Below are 21331 nucleotides of genomic sequence, written 5' to 3'. Positions count from 1 at the left end.
GCAGCGTTTTGGTGTCCGTCTGACGAAACTGAGCCAAACTGATCCATGCGGACACACAATGCAAGTCAGTGGGGACGGATCCGTTTTCTATGACACAATCTGGCACAATAGAAAACGGATCCGTCTCACATTGACTTTCAATGGTGTTCAAGACGGAGCCGTCTTGGCTATGTTACAGATAAACGGATCAGTTCTGATTGGATGCAGACGGCTGTATTATCTGAACGGATCAGTCTGTGCAGATCCATGACGGCTCCGCACCAAACGCGAGTGTGAAAGTAGCCTGAGAATCAGATGGACAGAAGCTAATCCTATACTGCCTCCTGAATCGTCGTCTGAAATCCATTACAAAATCACCAGACCTTTCCATTTCACAAACAGCAGCCAGGTGCCACCATCAGCCTCCTCCTAAAATAGACGGGTCACTTCCTGAACATCCCAATTTAGAATCAGCACAGCCTGGCACCAGAGAAGGGGGGCATCAGTGGTCAGTCTGGAGGTACCAGCATGGCACCAGACACAATATCCTCCAGCTATTGAGCAATGGAAATGTCACAGGTTCCTTCGCTTACTTCTGTCAATATCAGCTCCAGCCCTGTAATAAATCCATTAGGACTCTGCAGGAATTGCATTCAGTGAAATCCAGGAGATGAATTACGACACTGGAGTTTAGGAAGCACATGACTTTTTATAGCACGGAAATAACATTGCTGCCAACTGAGTTACCTGGTCCTGCGCCGCCCTGCGGGGAGCTGATCATGTATTCACCAGCTGCTATGCTGCACACATCCACAGCACGTCACATGTAAAATAACTTATCATATAGCAACTTTCCATAAAGCATTGAACTCCCACTGACTATCCTGAATCAAGAGAAACAGTGGGTATGTTTTCCATATACCCAATGTAACAACCCTCTACTCACCCCTCCAGATAGGAATGGGTATGTGTGGGGGGGGGGGGGGGGGGGGGGGGGGATGTCATGTTGTATAATGGAATGAATGTACACCAGCAGATGGGGTATGGATGGTAAGGTTGGCAGGGGCAGGGTAACCACCCTGTTCCTCCCCGCTTGGTAGAAATGGGCTGGTCCTGCTTCGTGCCAACTAGCACAGTAAGGAAGGAGGAAGCACATCCAATTGTTCCTGCTCCTAGGGTCTTAGGGACCAGCAAGAGTTACAATTCTCATGAGATCACTACTCCAGACAGACTGCAAGAATACCAAAACTTCAGAAACCTGAAAAGCTACAGCACTGTACAGACAGAGAGACCAGCAAGCCACAGCTTTACAGACACTGTTGCAGGTGAGGAACTACAGTTCAAACATCCATCACCTAGATAAAAACAAGGCCAGACCAACTTCAAGCCTGCACTACACATTGGACACCTATATCCACAAGTGCCAGCTTACAGAAGAAGTGCGAGAGTTATCAGCAAGATAGCATATCCGAGGTGCCCTAAACTGCCACCTAGCCCGCCACCGTACCTCATCATCTGGAGCTAGAAACTGCACTTTGTACTTCATACTGCTGGACGTGCTCCAAGTTATATTTTGCACTAAGTAAAGAGACTTTTATACGTTTACTTCTGGCCTGATTCTTTAAACCACCTTTCCACTGCATCGATCCCCAGGGAGCAACAGCCTAAGGCCTCTTGCACACGGCCGTTGTGGGATTTGCGGTCCCCAATGCACGGACAACGTCTATGCGGCAGCTGGGACGGATCGAGATCCATTCAACTTGAATGGGTCCGTGATCCGTCTGCACTGCAAAAAAAAAAAAAAGTTCTATTTTTTTGCAGTGCAGAGGCATGGACAGAAACACGGAAGCATCTCCGTAGTGCTTCCGTTCCGCATCTCCGTGATTGCAGACAAATTCAAGTGAATGGGTCCACATACGTGATGCGGAGTGCACAAGGGCCGGTGCCCGTGTATTGCGGACCCGCCGCATGCGATCGCAATACGTAAACGTGCAAGAGGCCTAAAGGAGTATACTGTGACATCTCATCGGGGCCACTATCACTCCCATCCTCTGCACCAGCTGCTCAGGGGCTTGCTGCATATTAAAAAAGCAACAGATGTATTCAAAGCCTAAGTACTACATATCCAAAAGCCTGAATTCAGAGTTCAGAGCTTGCCTGCACTCAGCGTAGGATATTCGACTATTTCATAAATAGTCAAAACACAAAACAAATATATTTTCTGGCGTTCCCGAACAAAGTGTTTCACATTTTTCAACTTGAGAAAGTGCTTCTTTTAGGGCTCTTTCACACTTGCGTTCTTGTCTTCCGGCATAGAGTTCCGTCGTCGGGGCTCTATGCCGGAAGAATCCTGATCAGTTTTATCCTAATGCATTCTGAATGGAGAGAAATCCGTTCAGGATGCATCAGGATGTCTTCAGTTCCGGACCGGAACGTTTTTTGGCCGGAGAAAATACCGCAGCATGCTGTGCTTTTTGCTCCGGCCAAAAATCCTGAACACTTGCCGCAAGGCCGGATCCGGAATTAATGCCCATTGAAAGGCATTAATCCGGATCCGGCCTTAAGCTAAACGTTGTTTCGGCGCATTGCCGGATCCGACGTTTAGCTTTTTCTGAATGGTTACCATGGCTGCCAAGACGCTAAAGTCCTGGCAGCCATGGTAAAGTGTAGTGGGGAGCGGGGGAGCAGTATACTTACCGTCCGTGCGGCTCCCCGGGCGCTCCAGAGTGATGTCAGGGCGCCCCACGTGCATGGATGACGTGATCGCATGGGGCGCCCTGACGTCATTCTGGAGCGCCCCGGGAGCCGCACGGACTGTAAGTATACTGCTCCCCCGCTCCCCACTACTACTATGGCAACCAGGACTTTAATAGCGTCCTGGCTGCCATAGTAACACTGAACGCATTTTGAAGACGGATCCGTCTTCAAATGCTTTCAGTTCACTTGCGTTTTTCAGGATCCGGCGTGTAATTCCGGCAAATGGAGTACACGCCGGATCCGGACAACGCAAGTGTGAAACCAGCCTTAAAGGGAACCTGTCACCGGGATTTTGTGTATAGAGCTGAGGACATGGGCTGCTAGCACATGCGCAATACCCAGTCCCCATAGCTCTGTGTGCTTTTATTGTGTGTAAAAAAAACTAAAACAAAAAAAAACACGATTTGATGCATATGAAAATGAATGAGACGAGTCCTGTCCCTGAGCTTTTTTGTACCTAATACAGTCCTGCAGGTGAAGCATTTTTGCAGCATGGCATTGAATTCAGAGTTGGCCATATTACGGGCCATGTAAAGGGCATATATCAGCAACTGAGAATTACAGACAGACTAGAGGGAAAAAGCTGATAAAATACAAGATATAAGTCATATAATGGCAAGAAATAGTGTTCTCGCTCATGTACACTGATATAGCAGAACAATGCTTGAAAACCAAACAGTCACACTTTAAAGCCTATGAACACCTTTGGTGGTATTGCATTGTACTCATTTTAAGCTAAAAATATTTTTTCTATTGGTCTTTATTAAAAATGATGAGCCAGGATCTGTATTCTCTCTCTGTCTGCCATCAGGCAGGGAGCTGACGGGCATCTTATCTCTGCTCTCTGACCTTATAAACACTCACTTAAGCTGGATTTACACGGAAATGTAAAGCGCTCCTTCCCGACACTTGGCTGCTCGTTCAGTGAAGACTGCTGTACTCACAAGCAGTGGTCTCCTTCAGTCCGCCATCTGGGAGCGACTAGTACACACAGGCTCTGTTCTCCCTCAAGGTAAGGGCTTCTCGAGTGGGGGGCCCCTGTTTATGACATCTGCCCTAATAGGCTTTACAGTCCTTAAGGAAATTAAGAAGTCTTGGGATTGAGCCAGCGTGATTTTATATATTAACATTATGACTAATGGTCATAGTCTGATAACACATATGTGAAATAACACGTAACAGCAAGGGCAACTGAAGCTGGCCATACATACTAGATTAAAGATCCTGACGATGTCAACGGTACAGGGCGACTATCTTATTTGTATTGGATGTTCGGCCTATGTTGGAAGAAAATAACCCTCTGTCAGATACATGCCAGCAGCACAATACCCTCTCTCCATCAAAAATACATGCATCCTCAGCTCAACCAAATATGCATGCCTACAGGAAGATAAGGAGGAACAGCCATCAGCCAAATGTGTGTTTGGCCGAAAGCTGTTGAATGTCTATGACCGGCTTACTTCTGTGTAGCTCCTACTGGTACACATAGCAGGGAAGAGACAGATTTGATATATCATCATCATTTCTAAAACCAATAAGATGCATAATTACCGTAACATCTCAGGTTTTACTTACACACATGGACAGCAATAGACGCACCAGAGCCGAAGAGAAATTAAAATGTAAGTGAAAAAAATTTGTCTTGGAGAACAAAAGGAGGCTGTATGTCAGCATGACATGATAGGATGTCTGGATGCTAATTTATACTATTTCATAAGCTAAAAAGACAAAAAGAGTTCACAATATATTTACATTCATCTTCTCAGCAATATCTGGCATCCCATAGACCTATATAGAGCACAAGCTCGACTACAGCTCCATTCACACAAGGGGAACCAGGAGCCCGTTCCCATGATCGGTGGGGGTCCCAGCAGCCCCACCACTTAGACACTTAACCCCTATCCTATGGATACTATATATTCGGAAAGTCTTCAGACCCTTTGACTTTACATTTTATTATGTTGCTCCTTGTGCCAAAATGAAAAAAGAATATTCAAGTTTTCCCGTCAATCTTTACTCAATACCCTAAAATGAGAAAGTGAAAACAGAATTTTAGAAACGTTTGCAAATTTGTTAAAAAGGAAAACAAAAATTTCGGAAGGATTTAGACCCTCTGTTTTGACACTTGTTTAGCTCTGGGGGCTCCCATTTCTCCTCATCTTCTTCTTTTAGATGTTTCTACACTTTGATTGGAGTCCAGCTGTGGTAAATTCAGTTGACTGGACACGATTTGAACACCCTTCTATACATTAGGTCTCACAGCTGACAATTCATATCAGAGCAAAAACCAAGCCATGAGGAGAAAAGAACTGCTTATAGAGCTCAGAGACAGGATTGTGTGGAGGAACAGATCTAGAGAAGGGACTAAATTCCTGGACCACTGAAAGAGCACAGTGGCCTCCATAATGATTAAATGGAAGACATTTGAAACAACCAGGACTACTCCTAGAGCAGGCCACCCCACCAAATTAAGTAATCGGGGGAAAGGGCCTTGATAAGAGAAGTGAACAAGAAACTAATGGTCACTCTGGCTGAGCTCCAAAGATACTGTGTGCAAATAGTAGAAACTTCCAGAAGGTCAACCATCACTGCAGCACCCCACCAATCTGGGCTTTATGGCATAGTGGCCAAACAGAAGCCTCTCCTCAGTAAAAAAAAAAAAACACATGAAAGTTTGCAACAAAAAAAAAAAAAGACTAAAGGACTCTTATACTGTGAGAAAAAAGATTCTTTGGTCTAATGAAACAAAGATTGAACTTTTTGGCCTCAATTCTAAGAGTCATATCTGGAGGAAACCAGGCACTGCTCACCACCACTATACAATGGTATTGGGTAGAAGCATGGTGGTGGCAGCATGATGCTGTGGGGGTATTTTTCAGTGGCTGGGACAGGGAGAATCGACACAGGAGTGGCTTAGGGACAACTCAGTGAATGTCCTTGAGTGGCCTAGCCACAGCCCTGACTTGAACCCGATAGAACATCTCTAGAGAGACCTGAAAATGGCTGTCCAGTCACTGCTCAACTTGACAGAGCTTGAGAGGATATACAGAGAAGAATGGCAAAAAATCCCCAAATCCAGGTGTGCAAACCTTGTGGCAGAATAACAAAGAAGACTGGAGGCTGTAATCACTGCAAAAGGTGCTTCAACTAAGTGCTGAATAAAGGGTCTGATTACTTATGTCAATGCAAGATTTACATTTTTCATTTTCAATAAATTAGCAAACATTTTGAACATTCTGTTTCCACTTGCCCATTATGCGGTATGGAGTCCAGAATGATGGAGAAAAACCTAAATTTTTATTTATTTTAACACGAGGCCACAACATAACCAAATATGAAAAAAAGTTAAAGGGTCTGAAGACTTTCCAAATTCAGATCTTGGTACAACCCCTGTAAGGAGCACAAAGCTGTAATCCAAATCTTCTCTAGTCTCAAATCACAGTCTGAAAACTTCTGCAACCGGATCCTGTTTTATCTCCACAAAGTATTAAATCCAATGGAACTCAAAGCCACCATGTAATGGTTACCTATAGGGGAAAACACGCCATGTTGGAGTTTTTTTCCCATATGCTCGATGATTTGCAGGCAACGCTGTGCTGATGTAGAGCCCTGGCCTCTAAAGGACACAGAGATAGGCAAAGACCAAGAGTTATGACAAAGATTACCAACAATGACCACTACCACCTAACTTGTGGGGCCAGTTATGCCGATGGTAAAAGCTTCTCTGGTTCCTGACAAGGCCTTGCCAGACAATTTTGGGCAAACAAATATAAACTGCATTCATAAATTCCCCATGGACAATGATTATTTAGAAATCAATGGCTCAAGAAAAATATGCATAGACACGGAAACCAAGATCTGCAAGATACTATAACTAGTGTTGAGCGAACTTGTGTTTTAAGTTCGGCGTCCAAAGTTCGGGTTATCGAAGAATCGCATTATGGATTCTAAATTCCGTTATGGTCCGTGGTAGCGGAATCCATAACGAGATTCTTCGATAACCCGAACTTTAGACGCCGAACTTAAAACACAAGTTCGCTCAACACCAACGTGTCATGCTGAACTGTCCGGTAATTGCAAATATAAGCCATAACAGTGCATAGAAACCATACAGAGAAATAGGAGTACCATTTATATAAAAGTATTTTCTCTTACTGCACATTTTGCAAACTATGCCTTTAAATTTCCAACCATATTGAGCATTTTATTTTTAACACTTTAACACCTCGGCATGTCATGTGCTGGAGGATGTGTAATTGGAGCACTTACGTAAGAGGTGCGAGATCTCACCCATGACTATTTTCTTCATCATCTTCAGCAGCAGCAGAGATGAAATGAACGCTATGAGCATGGCCAGCAGAGATGGCACGACCGTTCCTGTATCCAGATCCCCATGTAACGCTCAGCATCACACGACTGCTGTTATTTCCGGAGTATCTGACAGTCTGCAATCATCAAGCTGTGCAAAGGTTCAAAGGAAGCAGCAATGCCGACCCGAATCAAGAGGAAGCATGCCTTCTCCTATATTATCCCTCTTTCATGTAGTTCGGCCTCTGATACCAAGCATCTACATTCATCATTGTCTCAGGCCTATTAGACAGTCTCTGAACTTACAATCAGAATAAGATTTCTGAGTTGCGTTTGTACAACCCCCAATTCCAAAAAAGTTGGGGCGTTGTGTAAAATGTACATAGAAACAGAATGCAATGACATACAGTAGATGAGAGAATACATATCAGATGTTGAAAGTGGGACATGTTACCATTTCAAGAAAAAAATTAAAGGGGTTATTTAGCAACAGGGTGGATAAAAATCAATGATTTAAAAAAAATTATTTATTTAAATCTGATGCTTTTTGAGGAAAATATATTACCATCCAAAGGTAATTCCATCATGAACTAAAGATTAGTTTTTTTTAATTATGTAGAATAAGGCTGTATATGTTTAATTTTTTTGGTAAATAAATTCCATTAACCCATTCACAATGTCATGCTCTTCCAGAGGTTTTTGTAAGATTATTGGGCAGTTTCTCTGCCTACAAGATATTATCACATATGCTTCAAAACTGTATTGGACTCAGCAGAGATCACATGCCTCTTCTTCACAGCAAAACTGTTATAACATGAACAGTGTTGAGAAAAAGACCTTAATCCTCACGTCTAAAAACCTATGAATACAGAATCAACCTAATCAAACTAATATGAAAAGTTGTTATTCTAAAAATCTTCATCTACTTACATATTATAAGTTATACCAGCAAGAATTAGTCTTTATGTAGAAAACTATGATTTATATCAAGCCTTACTGACTAGGGATTTAAATCAAATCCACCCTGTTTAGCAATATATAACGACGACCTATACTCCGGATAGGTCATCATTATAAGATCGTCAGAGGTCCGAGTCCCTGTACCCCCTTCGATCGGCTGTTATGGGGAGCCACCACTCACTGCAGCTCTGTTGAGAGCAGATGGCTCCCAGCACAGCAGCTGCACCTGGTATTGTAGCCATGCTCCATTAACTTCAATGGGAATGAGCAGCAACTATGTGACGCCAGATGGCCCAGGAAGAGGCTGCGTCACTCACTGGGCGCCAGCCCCTTCTAACAGCTGATTGGCGGGGATCCCGGGTATCAGCCCCCGGCCGTTCCAATACTACAAGGGTGTGGAAATTTTTTTAAAAAAAAACTACTTGTCGAAGGACTAAAGTGGGGGCTCAATCTACTTGTCCCTCATGACCATCTACTTGTCCTGAACTTATACTAACGTTATGCTGTATGGGGGCACAAGGAGACGTTATGCTGTATGGGGGCACAAGGAGACGTTATGCTGTATGGGGGCACAAGGAGACGTTATGCTGTATGGGGGCACAAGGAGACGTTATGCTGTATGGGGGCACAAGGAGACGTTATGCTGTATGGGGGCACAAGGAGACGTTATGCTGTATGGGGGCACAAGGAGACGTTATGCTGTATGGGGGCACAAGGAGACGTTATGCTGTATGGGGGCACAAGGAGACGTTATGCTGTATGGGGGCACAAGGAGACGTTATGCTGTATGGGGGCACAAGGAGACGTTATGCTGTATGGGGGCACAAGGAGACGTTATGCTGTATGGGGGCACAAGGAGACGTTATGCTGTATGGGGGCACAAGGAGACGTTATGCTGTATGGGGGCACAAGGAGACGTTATGCTGTATGGGGGCACAAGGAGACGTTATGCTGTATGGGGGCACAAGGAGACGTTATGCTGTATGGGGGCACAAGGAGACGTTATGCTGTATGGGGGCACAAGGAGACGTTATGCTGTATGGGGGCACAAGGAGACGTTATGCTGTATGGGGGCACAAGGAGACGTTATGCTGTATGGGGGCACAAGGAGACGTTATACTGTATGGGGGCACAAGGAGACGTTATACTGTATGGGGGCACAAGGAGACGTTATACTGTATGGGGGCACAAGGAGACGTTATACTGTATGGGGGCACAAGGAGACGTTATACTGTATGGGGGCACAAGGAGACGTTATACTGTATGGGGGCACAAGGAGACGTTATACTGTATGGGGGCACAAGGAGACGTTATACTGTATGGGGGCACAAGGAGACGTTATACTGTATGGGGGCACAAGGAGACGTTATACTGTATGGGGGCACAAGGAGACGTTATACTGTATGGGGGCACAAGGAGACGTTATACTGTATGGGGGCAATAGGGAGACGTTATACTGTATGGGGGCAATAGGGAGACATTATAGTTTATCAAGTGCCACGTGCAGTGCAGATTGCAGGCAGGGCCAGAGCCTCAGAAGACAGACAGCACAACCTTTATTTCTGACACCCCTGCAGATGAGCGTTCCTCCCGGAGCCTGTCCACATCGCAGCTCCCGGCCTGACCTGCAAGCGCTGACTGGGGTCACATAGCATCATAAATCAGTATAATGCTATGTAACCCTTACAGTTCTGGAATGTATTGGATAACACTGACATAATGCTGTCAGTGTTATCCAACACATTCCAGAACTGTAAGGGTTACATAGCATCATAAATCAGTATAATGCTATGTGACCCCAGTCAGCGCTTGCAGGTCAGGCCGGGAGCTGCGATGTGGACAGGCTCCGGGAGGAACGCTCATCTGCAGGGGGCCGTGGGGTCTCACTCCTCTTCTCCCATCTTGGCCTGCAATTACTCAGTCTCTGGAGACGGTGTGCTGACTTACTGTGCGCTCCTGTGCTGGCAGGTGGGCGGAGACTTCGATACAGGAGCCGGGAGGAGCGGGGGGCCGCCTGCAGGAAGTGATATGTACGGTACTCATATGCACGATGCAGGGGCAGGCTGACATAGATGTAGGAGCGGTCAGCTCGCGGCTAGCATATGACCGCTCCTATTACTGCCCAACCGACATGTCCCTGCTACTTGCCCGCACAGGGCTAAACAATTGTTCAAACTACTTGCCCGGCGCCACACCCCTGTACTGATGACCTATCCAAAAGATAACTGGTAACCTCTAACTCATTTAGAATGTGATAGTAGCAATGCATGTCAAAAAGTTGTGACAAAGGCAAGAAAAGTGGTACTAATAAAACAAAAAAAAAAAACAAACACACACACACACACACACACACACACACACAACACGAAGAATTTACTACTAAGTCACATGACTGGGTATAAACAGGGAGGCAGAGTCTCCCAAAAGTGAAGGCTGCGTCTAAAAATTGTGGCACAATTTAAAGGGAACCTGTCGTCAACTTTATGCTGCCCATACTATCGGCAGAATAAAGTAAACACAGATGAGCAGATTTCAGCGTCATTTAAAAAGGTAAAAGTAATTTGTTGTCGAGAACCAACATCACAATCATTGCAGACTGGGCCTGGAAAAGAGTCACGGCCACCTGAGAAGAGTCCTGGTTGTTCATGAATTCCTGCTCTCCCTGCCCATCTGCTGATGACTGACAGTCTTCTACCTAGTTTTCTCCCTTTCTCCCTAGAAGAGAACTGCCAATCATCAGCAGATGGGCGGGGGGAGCAGGAGATTATGAATAACCAGGACTCTTCTCAGGTAGATTTGACTCTTTTCAAGGCCTGAGCTGCAATGATGATGATGCTGGCTCTCGGCAACCACTTACTTATAGCTGATGAGTGACACACCGCTGACATCAGCATTTCTGTCACGACTTTATACTGCCCTCAGTGAGGTCAGCATAAAGTTGATGACAGGTTCCCTTTAAGAAAAATTTTCCTCAATGTAAAGTTGCAAAGACTTGGAATATCTCACCATTAACAGTACATAATATCAAAAGATTCAGAAAATCCAGAGAAATCTGTGTGCACAAGGGACAATGCCGACGGTCAATGCTGGATGTTGATAATCTATGGGCCCTTGGGTGGCACTGCATTATAAACAGGCATGATCCTGTGCTGGAACTCCGTGCACACGCTCAGGAACACTTCCACAAACGAACACAGTCCACCATGCAATGCACAAATGCAAACTGCATGAACCAGTATGTCAACACAATCCAGAAATGCCACCGTCTTCTCCGGGCTGAATGAAAAACTGTTCTGGGGTCTGATTAATCAAAATGTCTAATTCTTTTTGGAAACCACAGATCCTGTGTTCTGCAGTCTCAATAGGAGAGGGGCCATCCAGCTTATTATCAGAACACATTTCAAAAACCTGCATCACTGATGGTATGGGGCTGCATTACTGCCTATGGTGTGGGCAGCTTACACATGGTCCCATCCAGATGTCTCTTTCAGGGAAAGGCTTCCCTATTTCAGCCAGACAAAGCCAAACCATATGCTGCATCCATCACAACTGCACGGCTCCACAGAGGAGTCCGGGTGCTGGACTGGTCTGCTGCACTCCAGACCAGAGGTCGCACTACATTTTTTCCAGAAGAGTAAAAATACTCCTCTGACCATTTTTGAGGAGTGTTTTTAGCCGAGGAGGAGTACGAAAATTGTAGATAGAGATATATAGATATATATAAAAAATACGTAGGCTTATATAACTTTAAGGGGTTGCTATTCATGCAGGGAAACATTACAAGTCTTCTCTATAATGTCTTCCATGCAGAATCAGCAAATTTTTACTATTTTAAATGTATCTCTCAGAAGACTTAATCCCTACCTTTCTTTAAGCACCAAATCTGTCACGTAGGGATCGGAGCAGTAGACTGTGCAAAACTCAATGCAATAAGAATTGAACAGGGACGCCTGCTCCTTGTGGCAGGGAGCAGTAGTGGCCTGCTCCTTGTGGCAGGGAGCAGTAGTGGCCTGCTCCTTGTGGCAGGGAGCAGTAGTGGCCTGCTCCTTGTGGCAGGGAGCAGTAGTGGCCTGCTCCTTGTGGCAGGAAGCAGTAGTGGCCTGCTCCTTGTGGCAGGAAGCAGTAGTGGCCTGCTCCTTGTGGCAGGGAGCAGTAGTGGCCTGCTCCTTGTGGCAGGGAGCAGTAGTGGCCTGCTCCTTGTGGCAGGGAGCAGTAATTTTAAAAACCTGCTGTTTCTCTAGATGACCTTATGTTGATAGTAGTGTTAGAGTCTCAAGGGTCTATAAAAGCAGTACTCTACTTTTATAAACCTTTGAGACTCTATTAATACTACTATCAACATAACACTACTATTTAAAAAACCTGCTGTTTCTCTAGATGACGTTATGTTCATAGTAGTGTTAATAGAGTCCCAAAGGCTTATAAAAAATAGGGTACCTGCTTTTATAGACCCTTGAGACTCTATTAACACTACTATCAACATAAGGTCATCTAGAGAAACAGCAGGTTTTTTAAATTATTTTTTTCCTTTTGGTGTTTAGGTATCAGAGCAATCAAATGAAAGTTCTGATGTAACATAAGAAGCAGGGTTTTGTTTAGCCTCTTGGCTATTCGTTTTCCATTGGATGGAGCTCCCAGCAGCAGACAGAAGCCCGCAGGGCACTTCTGGTGTGACGTCACCTGGGCACAAGCCTGACACTTCTCTCATTGTCTTTGCTCCGCAGAGGCTCCATTCCCGCCATGCTTTCCCTTTATCAGCAGCCGACAATGGCGCGGAATGGCTGCTGCTGTGTGTTCAGCGCGCGGGAGAAGGGGGGGGTGTGAGAGGATCGGCCAATGGCATGGCAGCCTGTGGATACTGACAAATCAGCAGCCTCCTCTCCAATAACAGAGCTCTGTACTGTGAGGAGCTTTGTGATTGGATGTCTGTGCCGTTCACAGCGCTCATGAATGGCAGTGAAATCATTGTGCGTATTCATACGCATCAGACATTTTTTAGGGAGTAAAACGGCCTGTACAGGAGTCTATGACGCTTGTACAGGCGTTATTGCGACCTCTGCTCCAGACGTTTCACTTAGTGCATCATGAAACAAAAACAGGAATGTTGAGCAGCAAGAATCTTACATCGGACAAGAACGAGACAGCAGTGACCTCCCAAACCTCCAACGTTTGGTCTCCTCACTTCCCAGATGTTTACAGACTGTTAGGGCTCATGCACACGACTGTTGTAGTTTGGCAGACCTTTTTTACTGATCCGTTTTTTTCTGTTTTGTGGACGCATCTGTATGCAATCCGTTATTTGCAGATCGCAAACGGAAACAAGAAGTTTGTTATTACTGTACTGTAATGTTTGCAAACAGTAAACACATGGTCTAAGTGGGCATGGATCCGCAAAATACGGATGTGTTCCACATGTATTCTGTATTTTTTGCGGACCGATCGACTTGAATGGAGCCACGGACCGTAATTTGCGGACAATAATAGGACAAAGAAAAACACAAATGCAATAGCATTCTGCCCTGCCTCCATGCTGGATGAGACATTGGTGTACATTTTGGCCAAAGCGTAATAAGCCACTCACCACGTCAAGGTCGCCTCTATGAGTGGTCCCTAACACTAGTTCCTACCTGTTATGGGCCATGATAGCCACACAAAGTCCAGGGAGCGCAGGTACAGCATGAACGCCAGGCACACTCTGCTTTTAACCCCGTCCAGTGCCGTTACAGCTTTCATCGGATCCAGGGATGCAAGTACCAACATGCATGCTGAGCCCACTATATACTTCTCCTGGAGCCAAATGGCTACTGGTAGGCCCTGTAGAAGTAGACTCAGTTTTATACTGACTTTAAAACCAGCCTCCAGGGCAGACTAACTGGTCAGGTGTGCATGACTGCATGGAGATCGCCTCCAATATATACTACAGGCACGCTGACCTGCATTCCCTGGACTTTGTGTGGCTGTCATGGCCCATAAACAGGTAGGAACTAGTGTTAGGGACCACTCATTAGAGGCGACCTTGACGTGGTGAGTGGCTTATTACGCTTTGGCCAAAATGTACACCAATGCCTCATTCAACATCCAGCATGGAGGCAGGGCAGAGTGCTGGTTGCAGAGTGCTATTGCATTTGTGTTTTTCTTTGTATATGTATTTCGCCATAGCGATGTGCACCTGCATATAGGGTTGTGCTGACTGAATCCCCCACATTTTTTCTTTGTAATAATAGGACAGGCACTACTTTTTTGCGGAACTGCCAAGCGGACATTCGGAAACGGAACGCAAACTGAGTCATTGCCATTGTTTTGGCTGACCCATTGAAGTGAATGGTTCCGCATACGGACACAAAGATGTGATGCTACGCAATGGTAGACATGGTCCTGTCCCAACCTTTTTGAGATGCATGGTGGCCATAGAGTTCTAAATGATTATTTTATTTTTTTTATGAAATGGTAAAAATGTCTCATTTTCAACATTTGATCTGTGTTCTGTGATGTATTGGGAAAAAAATACAGGTGAATGAGATTGGCAAATCCACCATGGATGAACATGGCCTATACTCCAAGTAATGAGAAAGTGTAGGGACATAGGACAGAAGACGTACATAATGGGTTCAAATGGTAAGCTCTCTATACAGACCCCAAGCTTCCCAGTGCTACATGACCAGCTGAATGGCATGAGTGCTTATATACGATACAGAACAAACCGGGTTTCAGTTCACAGGCTTCTTTCAGGCCGGCAGGTCTGGCAAATAATGCCAGGAATCGGGCGAACAAAAAAAGGTTGCGTGCAGCATTTTTGGTCTGGCCGATTCTTAGCATATTTGCTGGGTGCTGGCCGAATCTCAGCCGGTCCCCATTATAGTTAACGGAACAGCAGGCATTCCTGTACCATCCGGCGATGCCAGATCCAGAGAGAGCTGGCAGGCTATTCTCCGAGTCTGTAGGATCTCTTGCGGCAGTGAGAAACTAGCCTTAGGATCTCTTGCGGCAGTGATGCGGAATGCCAACGGCCGGTGCCCCGTGTATTGCAGACCCGCCGTATGCGGCCTGCAATACTGCAACGGTCGTGTGAAGAAGCCCTTAGAGAAATGGTCTGTTTCAGTGCCACACCTGTACTTGGACTAGGTCTGGTACTGCAGTTCAGCCTCAGTCACTTGCAGCTGGTCCCTATTCAATACCAGACACAGCACGTACATACTGTTTCTATGGGAAAAGAGACTCTTTCTACAATCATGGAGAACTCTTTTAGGGCACAACCACACAAAGCAGCCGCCGTGCGGTCAAAATGGGGCAGCGATGCTGCTGAAAATTGCACAGCCATGTCCTTTTATCCCAAATCAGCACAGTTTTTGAATTGTCCATCGTGAATTTTGCAGGTAAACCACAGTTTGTCCCACAAAATAGAGTGCCAAGTTACCTAAATATGACCTGCCCGTTAAAGGGATTGCACAGCGGTAGAAAAAAATATTTTTTTTTACAAATGGCTCATAATGGGTTAAATAAAATTTAAGAAACTCACCTGACTGATCCCCCGCTGCTTCTGTTCCAACCCTTCCCGATTCTCGTTACCTGGTCCCTCTTGACAACTGCTCAGCCAATCACTGGTTAAGGCGGGTCATCTCTGCGGCCAGGGATTGGCTGAGCGGTCATTTTCTGCATGTCAAGAGAGACCAGGAAACAGATGGGCAGGGGCACGGAACACGTTGGACGGGAACAGCGGAGGATCAGTGAGGTATAGGTTTGTTTTTTTTGTTTTTTCAAACCCATTGTGACACTTTAAGAAATCTTCACCCTTTGGACAACCCCTTTAACAATCAATAAAAAATAAAAAAAACGCACCCAAACAGTGGCAAAACTGGACATCGTCACAGTTTTCGGTCCTATAGCAGCCATTATGTGGTCATACCTTCAAAATGGAGAAGTGAAAGCGGCAGCATGTTGGGGCCGTTTATTACCGTGTGGCTCATCCAAATGTGCTGCTCAAGAGGAAGGCCGGGGGTACAAGACGACTTTGGCAACGACAACTCAACCAAAGAACGCCATGTAGCCATGGGGCCCCCAAAACATAAGAGTTGCCAGGACCCCAGAAATATTTTTTTTTGCAATTCTGGGGTTGCAGCAACTGGCCATTCGCTCTGATGCCAAAGCTTGTGGTGGCCAAAGTCTGTGTGACCCCAGCCTAAGAGGCGAATGAACGCCAAAAGTGCTATGGACGAACCCCGTCACTACAGCCACAATAACAAATTTCCCCGTTTATAAGAGATCAGTTTTGGGGACAAAATTTTAACACCGGGAGCAGTGACCCATAGCAGTTTTCATCTCCCCAGCGCTGGCATCTGTTTGATTGCCATTGGCAAAATCTCCGCTTTTCCTGCACTAGTTTTGACGTACATTGGACATTAGCAGCGAGGTTCTGGCAGCCCTCTATATAACTACAGAGCCCTTTAAGCCTCTCAGGCCTCCGAAAAATCTCCCTCTTATTAGATCACGCTGTGTCAGATGCTCAGTCAGACAACGTGGCGATACTCTGCAGTATCAAATAGCAATCATTGAACGTGGAGTCAGCCGGAGGAGAGATAAGGAGCCCCGGGGATTCGCCAACTACAGAGGAATCTCAAGTGTCATAGGCATACAATGAAGGCAGCAGTAACAGCAAAAGGAAGCTGGAAGACTACTACATACCCATCATCCTACAGCAAGTGTAACACATGAAGTACACAGACGTCGCTAATTGTGTTATACCGCCTTAGGGCTCTTTCACACTTGCGTTCTTGTCTTCCGGCATAGAGTTCCGTCGTCGGGGCTCTATGCCGGAAGAATCCTGATCAGGATTATCCTAATGCATTCTGAATGGAGAGAAATCCGTTCAGGATGCATCAGGATGTCTTCAGTTCCGGAACGGAACGTTTTTTGGCCGGAGAAAATACCGCAGCATGCTGCGCTTTTTGCTCCGGCCAAAAATCCGGAACACTTGCCGCAAGGCCGGATCCGGAATTAATGCCCATTGAAAGGCATTGATCCGGATCCGGCCTTAAGCTAAACGTCGTTTCGGCGCATTGCCGCATCCGACATTTAGCTTTTTCAGAGTGGTTACCATGGCTGCCGGGACGCTAAAGTCCTGGCAGCCATGGTAAAGTGTAGTGGGGAGCGGGGAGCAGTATACTTACCTTCCGTGCGGCTCCCCGGGCGCTCCAGAGTGACGTCAGGGCGCCCCAAGCTCATGGATCATGTGATCACATGGATCACGTCATCCATGCGCATGGGGCGCTCTGACGTCATTCTGGAGCGCCCGGGGAGCCGCACGGACTGTAAGTATACCGCTCCCCTGCTCCCCGCTCCTACTATGGCAACCAGGACTTTAATAGCGTCCTGGGTGCCATAGTAACACTGAACGCATTTGGAAGACGGTTCCGTCTTCAAATGCTTTCAGTACACTTGCGTTTTTCCGGATCCGGCGTGTAATTCCGGCAAGTGGAGTACACGCCGGATCCGGACAACGCAAGTGTGAAAGAGGCCTAATACATATCATGAGAGGGCCACCTGCATGTAGCAGAGTTGTCTGTGTAGGACTTACCCCCGCTTCAAACATATCAGCTGCCCAGACAGTTTCACTTCAGTACAGAAGTCCAGATTTCATAGACGGACAGAATAACACAGCATGCAGCGTTTTTCTTCTGGCGCTATTTGACATCCGGCATCATAGGTAATGCGCCAGATGAATATGAACGATCTCAAAAATATGGGATTAGTTCTGGCGTTTTCTGCACCAAGCCAGAGAAAAACTGGGCTGAATCACTGGATATATGTGAAGCGGGCCTTAGGGCTCATTCGCACTTGCGAGGACTTGTCCGTCTATCATCAGCATTTGTTCCTTTTTTTGATACAGGATGAACCATTTTATTGTTTTTGCAATGATGCATAAATACAGAGAAAAAAAACGTGAGCGATACAAATACAGAAAATGGCGTTTTTAGATCTCACCTGTTGACATCTATGGCCCTTGTTCAGATCCGCAGAGACATGCCGCGGATGGAAAAAGAAGCCATGCACAAAATAAAATAAAAACAGAAATGTACATGTACATCAGTGTAAGGGTACATTCACACGACCGTATTATTTTTTTCCACATCCGATCAACATCTCTTCCGCATTTTGCGGAATAGAAGCGGACCCATTCATGCCTATGGGTGAATAAAATGTGCGGACAACATTCAGTATGTTGTCCGCATCCGTATTCCGCAAAAATATAAAGCATGTCCTACTATTGTCCATACAGATCGGTCCGCAGCACCATTCAAGTCAATGGATCTGCAAATTGCGGATGACATAAGGAATGGTTTCCATATGTCATCCGTTTTTTGCAGATCCGTTTCCGTATTTTTGAAGTCCTTAAGTCTTTTTTTTTTCCTCTCTTTTCTCCTTCCGTTTTTTTTACGGTCCGCAAAAAACGGAAGAGATACGGAAGTCATTTGTCCGCAATCGAAAAGGATTACACACGGTCGTGTGAATGTACCCTAATTCAGACAGATTTTCATGCTGTTTTTTTTGCGGCTTCCTTATTTTTGAGATCGTTCATACTCATCCAGCACATCACTTATGATGCCGGATGTCAAGTGGCGACGGAAAGAAAAACGCTGCATGCTGTGCTATTCTATACCTTGCTGTCAGTCTATGAAATCTGGACTTTTGCACTGAAGTTAAACTGGCTGGACAAGTGATGTGTGTGAAGCTGGGGTATGACAACACACAGACAGCTCTGCTACATGCAGTTTTCACACCAGATCTGCATGTTACTTGTGGATTTTTCGCAGATTGTGTGCAGTTTTCTCTCCGGCCAAAAATCCTGAACACTTGCCGGAATGCCGGATCCGGTATTAATTTCCATTGAAACGGAACAGGTTTTGCATGTTTTTCCGGATGACAACCAGAAAGACAGATCCGGTATTGCAATGCATTTGTGAGACTGATCAGCATCTGGATCGTCTCACAAATGCATTAGTTTGCGTGCGGATTGCTGGATCTGGCAGGCAGTTCCGGCGACGGAACTGCCTGTCGGAATGCTCTGCCACAAGTGTGAAAGTACCCTTAGGCTTCTTTCACGCGCTGTGTTTTTTGTCCGGCCGTGCTGTGGCCGCGTCTCCCGCTATAGTGAATGGGGCCGGCCCGGACTTCCGGCAGCACACGTGTGCAAGCGTTAGTACTGATAGCCACTATCCTTAGCCTTAGGCCTCTTTCAGACGAGCTGCGGATTTGGAAATCGGTGCGCTCAATTTCCACACAGAACAAATCCGCCAAGTAAACATGGGATTTGTCTATTCTTTCTGCAGTATGCTGCGCTTTTTCCGCACAGTAATCTGCAGGTAGCCCTAAGGCCTCTTTCACACTACTTTATGGCTATTTCAGTGTTTTGCAGTCCGTTGTTCCGTTTCGTTTTTCCGTATGGCATATACAGTAATTACATAGAAAAAATTGGGCTTGGCATAACATTTTCAATAGATGGTTCCGCAAAAAAAGAATGGATACGGAAGTCATACGGATGTGTTTTTTTGCAGACCCATTGACTTGAATGGAGCCACGGAACGTGATTTGCAGGCAATAGGTCATGTTCTATCTTTCAACGGAACGGAAAAACGGAAACGGAATGCAAACGGAGTACATCCAGTTTTTTTTTTGCGGAACCAAAACAGTAGTGTGAAAGAGGCCTAAAGGAGAAGAGAAATTTAGTGTCTGACCCGACATATCTGTACACCTACGAACAACACTATACAGTAAGTGAAATAATCCACCATGCGGTACTTACCCCCCACCCTAGATCGTAAGTCGGCCACGGTGGTCTGGACCGTGGACATGTTGATGACGGTGGTGAAGATGCTGACCCTAGGACCTTGCAATGCTCAGCGTTAACCTGAAAAAAGACATCAAAACAATTAGGTAAATCTAAGAAGACAGGCTATACTATCCATAGAGGACATGAACCGCTAACGAGGGTCAGCCACCTGCCGAGCGAAGACCACTCTACACGGGGCGTCAATAGAACGAGAAGACGACAGTAACCAGTACATTTAATGGGATGATAAAAATACAATAAAAAAAACAACATAATTACAACGTATCGCTTAAAAGGGAGGAGAAACGAAGGCACAACATCAAGCGTCTGATCTAGAAATGAGGTAATTGGGAGCTGCCGCTCGGAGGGTGGCAGGTGTCAGATGGGACTACAGCACAGCGAGATTTAAAGGGCTCTTGAGGGGCCGGGGGAAATGACAGGAGATTGGAGCGGTATGACAGGAGACGCTGGAGGATGGGGGTCATTGTGTGACCAGATGAAAGTCCATGGGGTGGGGATGGTGTTAATGAGCCATCACACAAGGTCTGCCCCCTGCACGGTATATGGACGGGTGCGAAGCACTTAGGAGGTGGGCTATTAGTACAGCTGGCCACGACATAACATGATCTAGTATTTTTTGGGGGGTAAAAATCCCTTAAACAATTAACCGCAAGCAATTTTAATATAATTAATGATCAGTTATAAGGATAAAGCACAGTAAGTTCATCAAGTGATCCGCGACGCAACGATGATGGCTAGCCATTAGAAATAGTTACGCCCGTGCTCGACGTCAGCGACGAATAAGTATGAATGAGACAGGGGCGTATGAATGAACACACATGATATCACAGATGGCAATGGGGGGCTTAGCAGTACCAGATGAGCAGGGCCGGAGATCTGGATGTTGTCACTGTCACTTCAAGGCTTTCAGCACAGTCAGCCCTCCGCCGTCCATCAGGATTCAGCTCCTCCAGCCCAGCCCGGGGGCAAATCTTCGTCTCACAAATGCCCCTTCTCTCTATGTATTCCCATGTGTAGACTACTACCCCCGACCCCACCAGAGAGCGCCCGGTGCACGTCCTCCTCTTGGCTGCTCCGAGCACTACTGAGCTCTGATCTGCCTGCCCGCCCGCTCCCTGTTCGGAGCGTACCATTACACAGAAAGGGGGGGAGGAAGGGGGACGTCATAGACAATGAGGAAGGGAAGTTAAAAAAAAACGCGCTGTGGCCGATATAAAGCAATATTTGAGTATGTTTTTATAGAGAAGTAAACTATATTTTCAGCCACAAAACACAGCCGTCTCATCACTACCCTGTAATGGTCGGGCGCCGCACTCCTCCATTACCGGCGTCCTCTGGCAGCACTGCTTCTCATGTCATCTTACCAGGCTCATTTATGAAAACTAATGTAGGCGGGAATAGCAGCTGAGCGCACATCAGCCAATCAGATTACTTATTTCATCTTCTACCCTGCGTTAGGAAAATGAAAGCTGGAATCTGATT

General features: G+C 46.0%; 1 protein-coding gene across 3 annotated transcripts in view; it reads right to left on the bottom strand.

Annotated features, from left to right (window-relative positions):
• ATP8A1 (ATPase phospholipid transporting 8A1) overlaps positions 1 to 20919 on the bottom strand; it is a 209591-nt gene extending 188672 nt beyond the window's left edge. For all 3 annotated transcript variants that reach the window (XM_040418921.1, XM_040418923.1, XM_040418922.1), the window contains exons 1-2: positions 20705 to 20919; positions 19802 to 19906 (exon numbers count right to left, since the gene is read on the bottom strand). In XM_040418921.1, coding sequence (XP_040274855.1) covers positions 19802 to 19850 — 49 coding nt within the window. In that variant the 5' untranslated portion in view covers positions 19851 to 19906; positions 20705 to 20919. The remainder of the gene's footprint in view (positions 1 to 19801; positions 19907 to 20704) is intronic.
• Between the last annotated feature and the right edge of the window lie 412 nt (positions 20920 to 21331).

The sequence above is a fragment of the Bufo bufo genome, chromosome 2, assembly GCF_905171765.1.
Source record: "Bufo bufo chromosome 2, aBufBuf1.1, whole genome shotgun sequence".
NCBI lineage: Eukaryota > Metazoa > Chordata > Amphibia > Anura > Bufonidae > Bufo > Bufo bufo.
Note: the sequence above shows the minus strand (reverse complement) of the source record. Positions and strands in the feature narration are given on the sequence as shown.